The sequence below is a fragment of the Cupressus sempervirens genome, chromosome 10 (genome assembly GCF_028749045.1).
Source record: "Cupressus sempervirens isolate cs-2001-9-10 chromosome 10, ASM2874904v1, whole genome shotgun sequence".
Lineage (NCBI taxonomy): Eukaryota > Viridiplantae > Streptophyta > Pinopsida > Cupressales > Cupressaceae > Cupressus > Cupressus sempervirens.
Window position 1 is genome coordinate 262,530,686 of NC_143127.1, and position 19,477 is coordinate 262,550,162.

The following is a 19,477-nucleotide window of genomic DNA, read 5'->3' on the forward strand; positions in this document are numbered from 1 at the left end:
AATTCAAAGACTTAGAAGGAAAAAAAGATATATCCGACAAAGCACACTATACAGGAGATGAATATAAAACTCAAAAACTGAGAAAGTGACAAGTATGAAGTGGGGGGATACTGCAGATTATTGTGCAGAGAAATGAAATCAAAATTGTTGCAAAACAGAGCTAAGTGAAGTTTGGTACGTAACAAAGACAGCTACATTGATTAATCTGGATTCTGTTCATCACAGGTATACATTTTAATGGTTTGTGATTTATATGTAAGTCTGGTGAATGATCTTTTGAATTTGGAAGTATGCTATTGATGTGATATTATCAGACTTCTATTCTGAGTTGGTTCAGCATTAACAGGAAAAGCTATTTAAATATTCTTCAGTTTAACAGAGGTAAATTTGATGATTGATATGTTTCAGTTTATATGATTTGATACAGGAGAATGTAGTATTGAATTTGATGTCCTCTGAAGCATACTTCATATCATAACTGGGATTTTAATTTGTTTAAACTCTGATCAAAAAATTGTCATACCAGAATTTCAAGTCTTTCATATCTGTTTACACAAAGTCCCAGAATTGCAATTGATGTAAAATGATGCAGAGATGTAATTACCTTTCATTTGTTACTTGTAACTCAGTTAATGCCCAGATTGTTTAATAGGGTGCCTGTATGATGAGAAAGTTGGTTTTTAAGAACTATTGAATAGGTGCTCATATGTAAGAGAGTTGTTGCTCTAAGACAGATTTGATGATCCTATAGGGTCGTAGCCCTTGAATATTGTAACTGATTTTAACTTGTCATGCAGGATTAGGACAGTAGATCCTAGCAGCATTACTTACCCTAGTTTTTCCCTGTTGGATTTCCACGTCATATTTTTGTGCACTATCTCTTGGTCTTATGGTGCTTAGCTATCATTCAGTTGATGTTTTAGTTTTGCAATACATTCTGAAGTAACTGCATAAAGTTTGGAATTGGACGACAAGTTTAAGTTATATTTACTATTGATCCCCCCTCCCCCTAGTAGTAAAACTGTGTTCGCACACTAACTGAAGACAACAAAAATCAAATACTGTTAAATAAAACAGAACACTTATTCACAAGCTGAGCAATCACCCAAGCACTGAAAACTGAATTATTTCTCTGATCTAAAACAGATAAGTAAAGACTAGAGAATAGGCAACAGAACACTTGACCCTTAAGGTAAAAGCTAGCATATGAATAAGTGAATCAACATTGTCTTAGTGGAGAAGACACATCAGCAGAATGACTGAAAACTAAAAGGCATTCATAACCTAGTGCCAAGGATGACAAGTTCATATGGTTGCTATTTTGTCTCAACATGGGGAGTAGCTTGAGAGTTTGTAGGTTTGCAAGGGGAAGTGTCGTTCAGAGATGAGCTGGCAAGATGCAGATGTATGATTACATTTGAAGTTACCAAGTTAACCTTGTTTTAAGATGTAAAATATTCTTTTAAAAAATTGTAAATGAGCATGCGAAGCAGAGAGAGGAATGAACATCATAATCTCTAAGATCCATCCAATCAAAACTTTATAGGTCATGACATGTAAGAACTAAGAAACTAATAACCATTTAATAAAAAAAATGAATTAATTTAGAAAATCAGCACAAAATAGAAGAAGCCAAAAGAGTAAAAAGGTGGACTAGGAGTCTTATTTGATTATGTTCATAGTTTATGCTTCTTTTCAGTGTTTTGTGTAATATGTATTGCTCACAGAACAAAAGACACCTATATAAAGCCAAACCCCAAGCTGCATTTACAATATAATAAAAAGAATAGGGTTTTACTTACTGTATCACTTCCAATGTATGCAGCTGCAATCCGGTAACCCCTTGACCACAGTACTTCAAAGCATTCTTGTGTAGTCTCCCACTGTTCAATGTCTAACCACTTTTCAGATCCCATGCTCACCTTCCGATTTTTCTTATATCTGTTACAATAAGAATTTATAAGTAGTAACCTCCAGATGAATTTCAACTCGTTAGAACTATTATTATATTTATTCAGTGTGATGCCCCGCTGGGGAACTCAAGAGAAATTTACCTAAACATGTTACTAAGTCTACTCATTTTTTGTCTTAAAAGTTTTATACAACATTAATGAATATCAATGTGGAAGCAATATATTGACACAGTCACATATGCATAAAGCAATACAATTACAAATAACATTTCTCAAGGGTTCCTTAACATTGAATCACATGTGTAAATTTTTTAATTTGATTTGATCATAAGTAAAATTACTAATCTCATAAATAAATACATAAACTACAAAAGATACAACAAAGTGCATCTACTGTACATGCTGCAGGGTATGCAATAATAATACAAGTAAAATGCGATACAATACATCATTATAAGAGATCTCAAGATATAAAGTACAAGATACCTGAATGCATTAAGTGAGAATAAGAGTAAGTCTCCAAAAGATAAGAAATAAAATGGTGCAACTGCAACAATAGAAAATCCAGCACCAGCACAAGTCTATCGGCCCTCAATGGTAAAAGAATCACTACCACCCGACCTCGTGGTAACCTAATCAGGCTCACTTCCACCATGTTGAGGAGATAAAGTCAGGTCCCACACAAATAATCAAACCATAAAATCAACAATACAATCCTAGGAAAGAGATCTTGAAAGCTCTCTATCTCAAGTGGTGCTATACAAACAACAAAAATGATCCCAGAGGCAATCAACATAAAATATAATATAAGCATAAGAAACCTAAGATGCATATGGGGAAGTGTCATCACATGAGACAATTCTAAGGTTACTTGGCAGCCTCTTTGGACCCCATCCCCCTAGTGAATCTATGTGGCACCAGAAATCTTTTCGTACAGACAAGGATACCAACTATGCAAGACCTCAATCGAGCATCATCTCAAGCTCCATCATAGGCTATACGAGCACTTGAGGCATGGGCGAGGGACACAATTATCTTATTGATGTTTGAACCCATTCCCAAATTTTATTTATCGCTTATTAAATCAACTTACAATGAGTTATCCTGGCAGCCACTAACCCCAACCACCATTGTAAGCCACTTGCCCCCTATACACCTAGATAACTTGCCCTAATGCTCTTTACAAAGAAAGCCAAAATAGAATGATAAATTAATTCCACAAAATATTCTCATAAAATTCACCAAAATATAATAATGGAGCTTAGGAATGTTAAGGTTGTAGCTTTAGTCGGATTGATTTGATCTAAGATACATTATTGTTATTGGTAAATCATCATTTCTTATATATATACTTATCCATGTTAAATTATATATATATATATATATATATATATATATATATACATATTATTTTTGTTAATATATTATTATTAATTAAATGATGATTAAACCATTGAGACATGTCTCCTCTCATATTTATATGAGATTCAAATCTGCATTTGGAACACATCAATCACAATGACCATGTTAGTACATTTGCATAAAACGATCCATGTTACTCAACATGGTATCTCAGCCTAGTTGCAAATGTAAGAAAACATGAGACAAAAGGGCAAAAAATGGAGAAAAGAAAACAAATAAATCAAACATTACACGGAAGTCGATAGTCATTGATGATTCTGCATACAAGGGAATTACAGAGCAAGGATATTGACGAAAGAGATTGAACCATGACAAGTAGTTCAATATCCATTTTTGTGATAATAATATTTATTAAAATCCACACACGACTATTACACATTTTAATAGGAGATATTGTGTACAAAGCAAATGGGTTAACAACAGAGATTGACTATACTGAAATTTAAAAAGGATAAAAGCATCTCCACGTCTACAGGGCATGAAATTGATGGCACTCTATCAGGAATAAACCTAGGAAGGAGATAATTAACGTTGGGTAGTAAAATGAAGCATGGACCAATGCCTTTGATTGCACGTGATTTTGTACAAGCATGTGCAAAATTAAAGTGTACGATAGGTGTCCAAAAGGAGATAACAAAACATTTAGCAAAGAAAACCTGATTATAGGACAAAGGCATTAGACATTGACCCTCTAAGGCGGAAATATATTGGTATAGAGGCGACATGGACCATGTGTGGGTCAAAATAAATGATCGTTCATTACAAAGATTGGAATGGAAGAATGCAATTGGAGGAAGTCTGACAGGTCAAGAGGATTGGGGTGAGTTCCTCCTAACACCGTAATGGTGTTTTAATGTTCCATATTGAACACAAATACTTCCTTCCAACTTCTCAATCTGTGACATGTTCATAAAATGGATTCCGTCAACTCGCAACCAAGTCCATACATACAATATCATATGAAATCATTTGCCAACAAAAATTAGACATGTCCATAATTCACCATGATATCGTCAATATTGTGGGTAAGTGTGATTATTGCAAGAGCTATGAGGAAGCACATAGATAAGAACAACTCTTTACACCTCTGTGGCGCACGTAACAGGAGAAACAGAGAGTTAAGACCAAAACAGGACGTGTGGCCCTTAGTCAAAGGGTTAAATAGAGATCACCATTGCAATGTGTACACGCAAGCTTCTGTACAGTGACAAATAAAAGTCTTGCAACATTTAGCACAAAAAAATAATAATAATAATACTAAATAAAAATATATATATCATTTGGTTTTGGCATTCGAAAGCCTGACAAGTGCCACGTGACCCTTCATCGAGATGTGACAGGGATCGTGTAGCAAAATAAAAGGGGTAAAGTTAAGGACAAAGGTTTACGACAACGACAGCATTGTACACTCTGGACTCATCAATACAATCAAATTTAAACAATTAGTCTTTCTAATATGCCACATAGAACAAGAGCGCCCGAAGTGTCATCAAAGAACATTATGATAGAAGTAATAGTAAGGTAAAACACCACGTTACAACCAAAGAGGATCCGAATGCATATCGTGAGTGATCAAATGTGGCAAATCGCTCGATTAGAGTAGTCGACACATGATAAAGGCAAATGGGAGGTAATTATAAGAGGTATATTATTATTTTAAGTCTTCCTTATACATCATTTTTATATAGATATGTACATAAATGAGAATTTATAAGAAGAATATCTTAATTTAAGAATGATGTTTAATAACCTAATATTATGTTTTGTTACATATAAATATGTTAAACAATATAAGTTATTAGTATTAATGTGAGGTGCTAATATTGTTATTGAACTTTACACTCGAAAATTGATGAGATTGCAGAAATGAAAATTCCTTTATTCTTTGCGGAGAATAATAATAAATGGAAGCAATGGGCAATAACCATTGTATTTTTTTTAAAATAAAAATAAAAACCCAACATAGCATATGCATACAAGTCTGGATGAGAGTTATATTGTGCAAGGCATAACCTTTGGTGTGAAGCGATCATGGTTGATGGGTTCAATGTGACAAGGTCATGGGCAATCTGAAGTGGTCACTAAGTATTGCCCCTATGAAAATTTCTTTCTTATTATGCTGATGCGAAGGTAGATCTGGCCCTATGTTTATGTGGTTGGATCCCTACTGGACACAAGTACTATTTACCATTGCATATTTTCTTCGCCATGTGAATGATTGAAGTTTTGATTGAAGTGTGTGAGCAGGACATATGCTTGCCCATAACCAATTTTGGGAAATTAATGAAGCATGCTTTGCAAATCTAAATAAAAATTTGTAAGAAGCATCTTTCCCTGAAAAATCAAATCTTTGCTAGTGTTATAGCATTTTGTAGCCTCAAGGTTACAAATGCACATACTGAGAAAGTCCATACAAAGGTCATTGGAAATAGATCAAAACAAGATGTTATCCCTTTGTGTAGAATATAATATGATAAAACAGTAAGTGTAAGAGGTTGCATTCAAGGAAGAAAGAATTTGAGGTGTGTAGTCATGGGACTAAAGAGTGACTGAAAACCCTATAAAATGGAATAAGTGGGAATTTTGCATTGTGCGGGGAATTATAACCAATGTTTCACTCCTATTGTTTAAAAAATGCTTATAAGGAGACGATTTTCTGATTTGTTGCATATGGAGCTACTTGTATCAATGATGTTTATGTGCAAATAAGTATTTTTGAGTATTACATTTATCTACTCATTGTATTCTTTCTATTTGTAGTTCTATACATGCTATAAGAGTTATTTGCCTTGACCTTTTCCTTTATGTCTTAAGGATTTTTTTTTTGCAGGAAAAAAAGGTTGGTACCTTACACATTCGTTTTTGGGCTTTTTTAAAATATAATTTTAATTTTTGAATTAAAAAATTATTATTAAATTCGGATATTTAAAAAAAAATTTAAAAATTAGTATTATTAATTTTGGAAATTAAAAAAATGTTATTATTTATTTATTTCAAAAATTGAAGAAATAAATATTATTTATTTTTAAGAAGTAGATTTTTTTAATAATATTTTTATTTGCACAAGTGAGTTTAGTTAAATTGAAGGTTAGATATACTTATGATTTAGTTTTATTTAAGAAAAGTTATAGTAGAGTTCACTCTATAATCATTTAGCTATAATTATTGATATTAATATTGGACTTAAATGGAAATAGATCAAAACAAGATGTTGTTATCCCTTTGTGCAGAATATAATATGACAAAATAGGAAGTATAAGAGATTGCATTCAAGGAAGAAAGAATTTGATGTGTGTAGTCATGGGACTAAAGAGTGACTAAAAACCCTATAAAATGGAATAACTGGGAATTTTACATTGTGGGGGGAATTATAATCAATGTTTCTCTCCTATTATTTTAAAAATGCTTATATGGAGACAATTTTCTAATTTGTTGCATATGGAGCAACTTGTATCAATGATGTTTATGTGCAGATAAGTATTTTTGAGTATTACATTTATCTACTCATTGTATTCTTTCTATTTGTAGTTCTATACATGCTATAAGAGTTATTTGCCTTGATCTTTTCGTTTTATGTCTAAGAATGTTTTTTTGCAGGAAAAGAAGGTTGGTACCTTACACATTCATTTTTGGACTTATTTAAAATATAATTTTGAATTTTGAATTAAAAAATTATTATTAAATTCGGATATTTAAAAAAATAAGAAAATTAGTATTATTAATTTTGGAAATTAAAAAAATATTATTATTTATTTATTTCAAAAATTGAAGAAATAAATATTATTTATTTTTTAGAAGTAGATTTTAATAATAATCTTTTTATTTGCACAAGTAAGTTTAGTTAAATTGATGGTTAGATATACTTATGATTTAGTTTTATTTAAGAAAAGTTATAGTGGAGTTCACTCTATAATCATTTAGTTATAATTATTTATATTAATATTGGATTTAAATGGAAGTCAAATTAATAATTTAAAAAGGAAATTGATATTAATATTTTATTTAACAATATTTATATTTATGATTTAAGATCATTTAATTTAATAATATGATGATATTATATGCTATTTTATATGCACAAAGGATGTAGTTATACATGTTAACACTTTATAGTCAAATTAGACTTCAGAACATAACTTGATTTTAATTGCTTATTATTGTGATTCTTTGTGTGTTTATATAACACTTTCTATGATGGTTATTTGGGGATTTAGTTGACCCTTATAATTTGGGATCCAGAGACTTAGAGTAATTTTTTGTGTATAAAATTATAACCATTCTCATGTTACAATTAATCCATGTGTTATTTTAGGATGAAATTGTGAGTAATGTTACTTGTTTCCAACCATTATATCTTTTAACCAAAATGAGTGGCAACCATTATTTTGTTAAGTCTAATTTACCTAGTTACCTTGTGTAATCATTTATGTTGTCCTATATTCTAGATGGTTGTATTTATGAATTATGTTGCTTTATGTTTGTTCTATGATCTAGATGGTTATCTTTATGGGTTATGCACTCAATGTTGGAGATGGATGATATTGATATTGGTTTATCATTATTCTCATGGATCCCCTCATAGCTACGGAATGAATCCCCCGATTCTTTCATCCTGTAGTACATTTAGATTTCATTCCTCATACCGTGACTTGTCTTCCCTTGTGGATCGTTAGCCCTAGCCTTTAGTTGTTCCTGCAATGATGCATCATCTTCCAGCCTCCAATTTCCCCAATCCTTCATGTCTTTAATCTCCTAGGCCAAAATGCCTTCCATGACCAAAAACTTGATCGCGTACTGACCCAACCGTGCTTGCCTGAATCACACGTGTCTTGCTCTCAATGAATCACCAGACACAAGGTCTAATTTTTGTCCCTGGGAATTTTTCAATCCCGGTTTCCTGCTCTCCTAACAACAGACTCCATCCTAGGATTGAAATTTCAAGGATTTCATCCATGCCAAGGAAGACCGGGGCTAGAACAATTTGCTTCATGATGAATCTCACTCTTTCCTTTTTCACCCCAAGCTGCCCATGCCATCGTCATCAAATAGACATTAGTGTTGGGTTATATATCTATTATCCAAATGAAAGAACATTTCTCTGAGCAGAAGCTCAATTACATCTGTAAGTCTCCTATGCCTGAACTCAAACATTTGGTCCACACTCCATGGAAACCTTGCACTTCACCCCTATAAATTTGACTGCGAAGATTTTTCCTTTTAGTACAAGTTATTTGCAGTGCAGGGTGGCATAATCGGTGCTAATAAAGACCCATCTTGTCATGCATTTAATGTTGCATGTAACACACAACAAAACAAAGATACCACCTCACACATACTTAAGTACTTTTTCGGATGTCACACATTCCAAAGTTAGTTCCATGTGGGAATTAACTCTTTGAAATTGTCAATGACAACTTCATTCAAATTCAAAGCTAGTGCCCAATTGGATACCCGAACAGCTTCCATGTTTCCCATTCTTTTAATGTGTCAAATTTTGAAGTTATCTAAAGAGGTTAGCTCTTGTCTTATGTTGGAAATGTCATTTTGTAAGTGCCAAGCTTCCAAAGATCCCTTCATTATGGCATTTATGATTATGAGGGAGACCCCTTCCACATGTAGTTTAGACACCACTAGCTTTTTATAGGCTCTATTTGCTAAAACGTTGACCTCTACTTCAGCAACAGTATTAGTCTCATCCTATGATCTTTTGCCTCCTAATGCAATTAAGTCCCCATTAGCATCTTTGATGATAAACCCTACTCCTAAGGGACCTTGATTTCCTTTCAAAGCCCCATCAAAATTACATTTCCACCATCCTTCTTGTGGTTTTTGCCAAGTAATAGGCTCCCCTGGACCAAAAGTGAGATTAACCTCACCAGACCCATTGTTAAAGGGTTTGTGGTGATCTAGATTGAATCGAACCGTGGTTGATGCATAGCAATAGGATCATAAGATTAACACTATGCCTCACAACTCGTCTTCACACCAACTTGGCTACTCATTCACCCTTTTCCTTGTTAAGTAGCATCGATCATTTTCTACAAATATACTAACATGGCCATTGTAATTGATGTGTTCCAAATGCAGATTTGGATCTCATATAAATATGAGAGGAGACATGTCTCTATGGTTTAATCATCATTTAAATAATAATAATTTATTAACAAAAATAATATGTAAAACAAAATATTTATATTATTTAACATGGATAAGTATATATATAGGAAATGATGATTTACCAATAACAATAATGTATCTCAAATCAAATCAAACCGGCTGAAGCTACGACCTTAACACTCCCTCTTAGCTAGAGAGGATTTGTAGAACACATTATGCTCTCAAGTATATGAAGAGATATCATCTCAGTACAATATTCTTGGAATTACATATCTAAGGATATCAACATAAAGCCATCAACTTCGATTTATCTTTCAATATAATCTGAAGTATGATTCAACAAGAAATATCAATAGGTCATTCACCTAGATTCATTCACCATCATCGTCAAGGAGGCCAAAGGGGAAGAAGGAAAGCATGGTTGGTTCCATGGATGAAATGTATGAAATTATCAAAAAGCTACATCCGGGCCTAAATAAGCCTCAAATTATTGAAGTGGGTTAATCTCATTTTAAAAATGCTTTGGGTAACATATGATGCCCTAAAAACCATTCCTGAACTTACTCAAGGTACTATGCTAAAGGCATATGAAACTGTTTTGTTGAACCTGCAATAGCTAAAGGGTTCTTCAGAATGACTAAAGCGAGTGAAATATATTCAAATGAAGTTTGGAGGACTCTAGTTACTTTTATTTTTTCTTTGGATGGCCTTAACAGTGGTAGAACTATTTCAGTTTTAAGAGTTGATACTACAGTTGTTATCAGTGTGGCATGGTTTGACATATTTTTGGATAGTTTTTGAAATCATTTTAATTGACTAAAAAATTATAATATGAATATCAGGATTTAAAAAATTATATTCAAATATATAGATTATCATATTCACTGTTAAGGTTGATGATAAGATATTAGCTTACATAAGATCTATCATGAATCAATTGGTATGATTAACTTGTAACAATATTCAGTATTTCATGCATGAAGTTTGTATGAATCTTGAACTCCAACCGTGTAGTGTAAATGGTGGAGTTTCAACTAATTCTATTTCCTCATTTTTATGGCAAAGTATGACTGTCACAATTTGAGGATTATAATATTCATGTAACAAATGCAGTATTGATCATAGTTTTAAATTTCGGTTTCAACAATATCTTGGTTGGCCCAAAAGTTTTGAAAATCTCAAAATCGACAAAAACTCTATAAAACCTTTGGTGATAAATTGGTACTTTTATCGAACATTTGAAAATATAAATATTCTTAAAAATAGCATACATACACACCAAATTTGTAGAACATATAATGATTTGAAATATCCGTCATATATTAATCAAAATTTTGAGTTAAATGGTAATTTTTGAAAATCTTAGAATCGACAAGAACTCGGCAAAAAAATCTGTGATAAATTGGCACTTTTATCAAACAGTTGAAAATATACATATTCTTAAAAAAGCATATATACACACCAAATTTGTAGAACATATAATGATTTGAGATATCCGCCATATATTAATCAAAGTTTTGAGTTCAACAGTAATTTATGGCAACTAAAATTTAGTAGATTAACATAGCAATAGAATCATATACCAAAAAACAAGTACGAACTCTGAATATAAATAAGTTCAATACATATAGAAGTCAAACTCCATGAAACTACAACTAAATACATATTAAGTTCAAGTTTCACTATTAATAAAAACTAAAAGTAGCAATCATAGATTGTGTCTACGAGTAAAGCTCAAAAGAGATTGTGGTTGTTGGGTGAGTGGTGTTGAAGTAGTTGTAGCAACATCCTCAATAGCTACTTTAATAGGTGTCTCGAACTAGACAAAAGCCTCTACTGGATGACCAAGATCATGTTCCTCCTCACGTGCTACCACATCCGCATACCAATCATCTGCCTCTATCTCAAACTCAACTAGTTACTCATATGTAAATAAAGGATCACTCACATTTGCATCTGCATACTCACCATTAGGAGGAGCAATCCAATTTGTTGAATATAGATCAATGTCATCCAAGTCAAGTGCTTCACATGAAGCTTACCCTTCCACCTCCTTCTCATGCAAGCAAAGGTTGTACTTCCCATAAACCAAGTCATTCAAGCACTTCTAAGACAACCTATTACATTTATTTGTGTGTATGTTCTAAGAAGTACTCCAATTTCTCTCGTAGTCAGAAGTACTACAAGGCTGCAATAAATTTCGGATGGCAAGCTTTGAAGATTAGGCGTTGTGGCACCATAGTCTTCCCACCACAAATCTACAAGGATTAGAAAAAACCATTTATAATGTGGTAAAACTTCCAATAAATTTCATAAGCAAAATAAATGGTATGATAAAACCAAACACATGTTCTTTTTAACCTAATTGGAAGGTGTATCTCCTACATTTGCAATTAGGAGAAGAAAACAATGGCCCCTTTTCCCTCTTATAGCTCTATAACTCATCAAGTATGAGGTCTTGGAGGTCCAAATCAGCAACCAATCTTCGAATACATGTGTCCAAGCCAACATGAACCTCTGCATTTGCTCTAAAAGTATTGGAGAAATGTAACTTGGGGTTCAAGTAGTAGTCAACTGCATAAATATGTTGGTGGAGTTGTCGGTTGCACCTACTATTAATTATGTTCCATCTGGGTCTATATCTGTTGACCTATACAAGTGTTAAATAGCCTCTTTAGCCCTATCCATGGCCTCATATAGAACCCCATGGGGTTTTTATCCCCATCCACAATTAGTAGAATCTTCACCAATAGTTCTGACACCTAGACATAAAAAATTATACAAAAATCAGCAAAGGAAAATATTTCAAAATTAAATACTAAATCATCAACGAAGACTTGAAAACTTACTTTGAGGATCTCTTCCATTAGCTTTTCAAATCTAGCATCAAACACAATCTTCACAAACTTCTCTGCTTCAAGAATGACTCTCTAACTATTTCTTATCTAGAAACATGCGCCTCAGGTCTAACAATGTCTCACATATGCTTTGTACATTTAAAAGATTAGTAGCAAAGTGTGTGACCCTTGCACGTACAAGATCCTTACCACTAGTGCACTCTTCCATAAGACTCAATACCCATGTATGATTGTAAATGTACTTTGCAATATTCCTTCCCTCTTTAACCACCTTCTCCACGCAACTCAGTTTCCCTAGATCCTCAAGAAGCAAGTCAAGACAATGAGGAGCACAAGGGCTCCAATATATTGTGGGATGCCTCTCAATCAGAAATCTACCGATTGCCACATATGTAGTTGCATTCTCAGTCACAATCTAGATGACATTAGCCACTCCTACTTCTATTACCACCTCATCCAACATGTTGCACAAATTTTCTACATTTTTTACTTGATTAGAGGCATCAACTAATTTTAGAAATACCAACTGTCCCCTTGAAGCAACTATAATGTTGATGAGCGTCTTATTCTTGCCATTTGTCCACCGATCAGATATAATAGTGCAGCCTTCTTGTTCCCAAACTTTTCTTTGCTCTTCCATTGTTTACCCTTGTGGGGTAATACAGACTAGTTGCATACAAAAAGTAAAGTACTCAACACAGAATAGAAAGAGAAGGCAATAATATTATATTCATTGATTGACCACCATACATAAATGTACTCCATACAATCTTGTCCCGATCAAAGGGAATAATGCATACCAATAGTGTCTGAGGAGTCGCGAGGTGAACCTTCGCAACTGTGTAACTCCCTCAAATGGGTTAACCATCTAACTACCCAATATCCCAACAACATCATCCGCCCCAAAAGAAAAGGTTGTCTCCTGATGACTTATAACTTACAAAATATAAAATTTGGAGACAACGAACTTAGTACATCAAAAACATAGACTAAGGGGGAGGTTGCATCCCTAGAGTGTCCAGCAACCAATGTAGCTCATAGACCTAGTCCATGCGAATGTGCAAATCCTTATGTGTCCTTGTGTTGACCTCCATTGTGTCCTTCAGCAAAAGTGTTGCCTCCATAGCCCATGATTCCTTCTGTGCACAAGCGGTTGTGGCCTCCTCTAACCCCTTTTCAGCCCTTTCGTTCTCCTATAAAAGTGTTGCTCACTCTACTGCCCTATCTGCCTACTATCTAGCCAATTGATTGGCTAACTCCTCTTGAGACTTTGCCTCTACCTCTCTGGACCTCTCAGCTGCCACTTTGTCTACCTCTGCACATTGTTGAGCATAGTAGGCACCTTTGTACACCTCTACTATCTCACGGGCCAGCCTCTCCATCCTGTTGCTGCCTAGTCCCAACTCTAGTCCCAATTCAAGTTTTGTGGCCCAATCTGCCAACATCTCAGATGTCTCAATTGTCGGCCACCCTCACGCCTTGAAACAAGATCTGAAGCGTTCAGAGCATCTCATTTGAATGTAGGCTAGGACAAGCTGTAATTTTTTTTTTCTGGTCATGGCACTCTATCCAATTATCTGACCCCTCTCCAACACATCCTCCAAAGACTTAATACACGCCACCGATCTCTCAATATCCAACCCATAGTCTATCCTATCTTCATCTTCCTGCTCAACCTCTAGGTTCGCATCTACCTCCATTCCTCCTATTGCAACTATTTCCACATCCAATGCAACCTCATCAGCACCTGGTGCATCCTCAAATTGTGGACTCTCCATATATGATGCTACAATGGCTAGTGCTCTAGTCATGACCTCTTCCTATCTTAGGGACTGAATGGAAGGTCCAACGTCTACAGGACTAAGTCAGTACTACATTCTGGCACGATCCATCACCTGCACATCCACTACCTTTGGCTGCACCATACTCACTGGGTCGGTCAATAAAGTTGAATCAATGGTGACCACAACCTTTGTACCAATTACCTTCAGCCTGACCTAAGATGTTGGTGTTGTACTTCCTTCTATATGTGGGATGCTCATCACGTCACCCTCCAAGTACATATTTGCCCCTACTATTGTTGGGACCATGTCAACCACCACCAAATCTGCCTGATCGGCCTGAACAACAAGGACTTTGTCCCTTTCATGCAATACTAGTTGGCTCTTCTTTTCTGGGCCATCCATTGAAGATGTCACTTCTCCAATTTCTATCCTCCTTGCCTCCGAAGAAGCTGTTTCAGCTATCGGAAAAGTTCTCTCTCTAGGAGCTAATTGTGAGGTCATCACTGCTGCTACCTCTATCACCACTGGTGGTGGTATCATAACAATTGGTGCTCTCATCTAGCCTAATGGTAAGATGGAAGGTGTGGAAGTAGCAAGTGCCAAGTGTACTATAGTGGGCAACATAGGAGGTGCGAAGAATGATTTAGGCACCAACACTGCTTCAGTGTCGTCATCCTTGTCTTCCTCCACTGAGTGTTGTCTCCCTTCGAAGCATTCCCACAACTCTCTGTGGTATCCTCTGTGTCGTTATCAGTGTCACCAAGGGCATCCAACTCTTGCATTACCCTCTCTGGTTAGCCATCATTCCACCTGTGTCTAAATGTTGCCAATAAAATATGGGAGGCTCCCCTGGTGCCAACTTGCCTTTCTGCAGTACCTCCAGCACATTGGCAAGAATCTAGTGAACTACAGCCTCCAAAAACAAATTGATGGCATGGTAGGGCATGTAAAAACTGCAGTCTGTTGGTGCGAGTTTTGTATCACTTATATAACATATTAGGACTTGAATATTCGATATGGGATATCAAACATGCAACTCCTCTCTTGAAAAGTTAATACTCATGAAGACATAAGCAATAACTCCAATGTTGCTTACACCGTTGGATACTCACTCAGTTTTATCGATGTGATTTGTTGGTAATCACGTAGGCGGCCTTATGTTGTTCATTCAAGGGTGTCTTGGACTTTGGTGGAATGATGGAGATGATGATGGGTTTGGGAAATATGCGAGTGGCAGATAATGTTGATGGTGGTGATGATGTAGGATGTGTCTGCCAATGATGATGTTGATGGGAAAGCGATGGTGGTGGAGGGTGAATGGGTGTGTTCTGATACTTGACTTACTTCTCTAACTTGCTTCTCTAAGCTTCAACTACCCAGCTACTCACTACTCTACTCCTACTCCTATGAATGGAAGGTTAGCAAATGGACGGGGATCGAATCTAATGAAGGCTAACCAGCGGCCCCACCTCCATAGATGCAATGATTCTAAGGAAAATGAACTAGTTTACCACACAAGGCTTTCCAACCAAAAGCTAGGATGCTAGTGGTCTAGTATTGATCCTTATCAAACATCTACCAATGCTACCATACAACTATCCATCTACTTTAACCTCACTTAAACAACTTCACATGCAACCAACTTTAGCAACTTGAAAAGAAATCTAACTATGTGGAAGTAGAAAAAATGCAATAACACCCAATGTTCTTAATCACCATGCAAGTCACAACAATGAAAAAGAGAGTGATTTTGGTATTATCTTAGCAACAATTTCTCCAACACTTTACAAATGAGAGCAAATGGCCTTATATAGGGGCCAAAAATACAACAGACAGTGGAGATCAAAACAAGATCAACGATCCAGATTGGATCCTCAAAACCCTAATTGGGGTTGCCACCCCATTGGCCAATGAGAAGCCGCCACCTCATCAATGGGCCAATGCAAAAAGTGCAAAAAGTGGCAACCAATGAGAAAGCACCAAAATGGTGGCCAATAAAAAATAGACACTTGTCCTATTCTAGAAGAAAGAGAAATTTGCCACTTGGGCTTACATCAAATGACCTTCTAATATAACTCTTCCCTTTTCTTTCATTTTCTTAGCTAAGGCAATGAACTTAGCTAGCCTTTCGTTAACTTCTTCCATAGGAGGACAAAGTGTGTGCTTCGCCCTGAGTTCCGTTGACTTCACCACGCCACTTGTTGCTTGTAGTATCCTTTCATGGTCCTCATATTCCTTCACAAATCCAATAAAAGCATTGAGAGAGGAAAGGGTGCCCAAATGCTTCTTCTTGATAACAACCTTTCCTAACTCATCCAACCTCGATCCAAAATCTATCTCATCGACATCTTCTTCTCTGATATCCTCAAAATCAAGTGCCATCCCAACGTCACTCATCATTGTTGAAATAGAAGTGTCGATACTTGAGCCGTGATGTGCAACCGCCTTATGTATCTTCTTTGCCAAGGGGAATTGTCCTTCCTTTAGTCTGTCATTCATCCGTATCATGTCCATTGTACCGATATTGATGTCGGTTATTGTTGTGAGGTTTTCACACATCGCCCCAAATCTTGGGGACCCCCTTTCTTTTTTTAATCACCTCGGCAAATTTTTGGATTGCCCAAAAATTTTGAATTTTGAAAATATCACACCTTGGCACCTTCAGGACAGATATGGGAGGCTTAGCTTATTTTCACCCGGTTTTCTTAACTTGATTTTCCAGAGCTATCAATTTTATCCCTAGGCCGAATAATTTTCTAAGTTAATTTCAACTTGGCAGGATAAAATTGTGAATTTTGTACTCAGACGTTTTCTTTTGGAAATTTGGTTTTAACTCTGCAAATTTGGATAATTTTCAAAAGAGAAATTTTTTTAGACTTAAGTTTTTGGAAAATCTCAAATTTTTCTTTGGTGAAATTTTTTTTTATAATTTTGTTGAAATGTGGAAAATTGCAAAAATCAATTTTTGGTTCTAAATGCAATTTTTATTTTTTATTTTTATTTTTAGCTTGGCAAAATCGATTTGGTAGAAAATTGCAAAAATTGGTTTTAATTGGATTAATTGCCTTGAAAAATTTTAAGTTTTTAATGAATTTAGTAATTTAATATTGAAAAAATGGCTTTTGGTTAGCCAAAATCCAAATTTAATGACGTATTAATTACTAAACCCTCATTAAATGGAAATATTTAACACCCTCAAGGCCATTTAATTTCGTTTTGCAATTGGAGCTAATTGTTAAATTTAAAAGTGCAATTTTCTTTTAGCAAAATTAATTTTTTTAAGCTAAGTATTTAATTGTGGGCCTTAACTTGAATTTAATTTTTGTTTTTTGTTTTCTCCTAGAACATGTAGGCCAGCTTTATGGAGAAAGAAAATTGGCTATAGAAGGAGTCTCCTCCCCATCTCATTTTCACAAATCATTTCTTCCCCTCCATGTGGGCGAATTTTGTGGAGGAGCAGATTTTTTCGAGACTTGGGCGAATTTTGTGGAGGCGAATTTAGTGGAAGGCAGTTTTTTGCATGCTTGGGCAATTTTTGCTTGCATTTCTTCATTTTCAGACCTTGGCGATTTTTTTGTGGGCAGAATTCTTGCAGATTTTGGTGATTTTCTCCTCCATTTGTGGGCTGCGATTTGTGCCCTAGGTAGCATTTTGGACAGATTTCAGACTTCATGCATGGGCGAATTTGAGACGAAGGCAAAATTTTCCATTCTTGGCATTTTATTGAGGCAGATCTGATTCTGATTTTTGAGCAATTCATGGTGAAGGTCTGATTTTTTCCTACTTAGGACTGCATTTTTATATCAGATTTTGGCAATTTTGTTGGGAGAAGAGATACATATGAAAATTTGATTTTTGCATAGAAGGCAAGTTTGCATAGTTTTAGGAGTGTAAATTTCTAATTTGCAAAGGGGTTTGAACTTCTTGAAAGTCATATCCTAGGCTCCGAAAAGTCGCTGTAAGTTTATCGGTTAAGATGAATTTTCATCATCTAGAGTTGCAAGGAGTGCTTAAGTTGATATATCCATCTTTCGTTCTAGGCTAAGGATTGCTCCGCTTGGTTCTTCTTGCCTTTTGGTCCACCACTCTACCATCCCGTAATAAGGCGACGAGCATGGAGGATGATAGTGCAAGTAAGAATCCCAAGCGGGCGAACACTAAGAAAGACAAAGAGGATATGACGCCCAATACTTCCTTCTTCTCGAAAATGAAGAGAATAACTGACACCAATATCTGTACAGTGGACATGATACGGATGAGGGACATACTGAAGGAAGGACAATCCCCCTTGGCAAAAAGGATTTACAAGAGTGGAATTGTACATGCAGCAACCTTTCCTCCCACATTGCCCTGTCCAGAATTGATTATGGAATGTGCATCCAGATTTGATCTAAATAGTAATTCCATTATTTTTTATGAAGGGAAGAGAGTGTTGGCTAGCATTGGCGAACAAGCGATTGAAGAAACATTTAACATTCCCCAGTACAAGGTCATGACGATTGTAATGACGGATCAAGCAACTAAATCATTTCAAGATAACCAAGAGGCCTATTACACGCATCTAAAGCAGAAATGGATACGTGAGGGAAGAAAAGGAGTTAACAGATCATCAAGGCTTACAGTGGCACTTGATTTTGAGGATATTAGGGAAGAGGATGTCAGTGAAACAAATTTTGGATCGAGATTGGATGAGTCAGGAAAGGTTGCTATCAAGAAAAAGCATTTGGGCACCCTTTCCTCTCTCAGCGCTTTTATTGGATTTGCAAAGGAATATGAGAAGGATCATGAAAAAATACAAGCAGTGAACAGCGTGGCAAAGACAGCGGAACTCAAGGCGAAGCACACACCTTGTCCTCCTATGGAAGAAGTTAATCAAAGGCTAGCTAAGTTCATTGCCGTAGCTAAGAAAATGAAAGAAAAGGGAAGATTTATATTAGAAGATCATTTGATATAAGCCCAAGTGGCAATTTCCCTTTCTTCTAGAATAGGACAAGTGTCTATTTTTTATTGGCCACCATTTTGGTGCCTTCTCATTGGTTGCCACTTTTTGCACTTTTTTCATTGGTCCATTGATGAGGTGGCAGCTTCTCATTGGCCGATGGGGTGGCAACCCTAATTAGGGTTTTGAGGATCTAATCTGGATCGTTGATCTTGTTTTAATCTCCACCGTCCATTGTATTTCTGGCCTCTATAAAAGGCCATTTACTCTCATTTGTAAGGGGGTCGGAGAAATTGTTGCGAAAATAATACCAAAATTGCTCTCTTTTTCATTGTTGCGATTGGCATGTTGATCAAGAACATTGGGTGTTATTGCATGTTTTCTACTTCCACTTAGATTTTCTTTCAAGTTGTTTTAAGTTGGTTGCATTTGAAGTTGTTTAAG

At 35.5% G+C, this 19,477-nt stretch overlaps 1 protein-coding gene across 2 annotated transcripts in view; it reads right to left on the bottom strand.

The window, feature by feature from the left end:
- The window catches only part of LOC149533642 (tRNA/rRNA methyltransferase (SpoU) family protein), a 101,790-nt gene that overhangs the window by 13,240 nt on the left and 69,073 nt on the right, over window positions 1–19,477 (bottom strand). For both annotated transcript variants that reach the window (XM_089805341.1, XM_089805340.1), the window contains exon 3: window positions 1,803–1,941. In XM_089805341.1, the coding sequence (XP_089661467.1) occupies window positions 1,803–1,941 (139 nt within the window). The remainder of the gene's footprint in view (window positions 1–1,802; window positions 1,942–19,477) is intronic.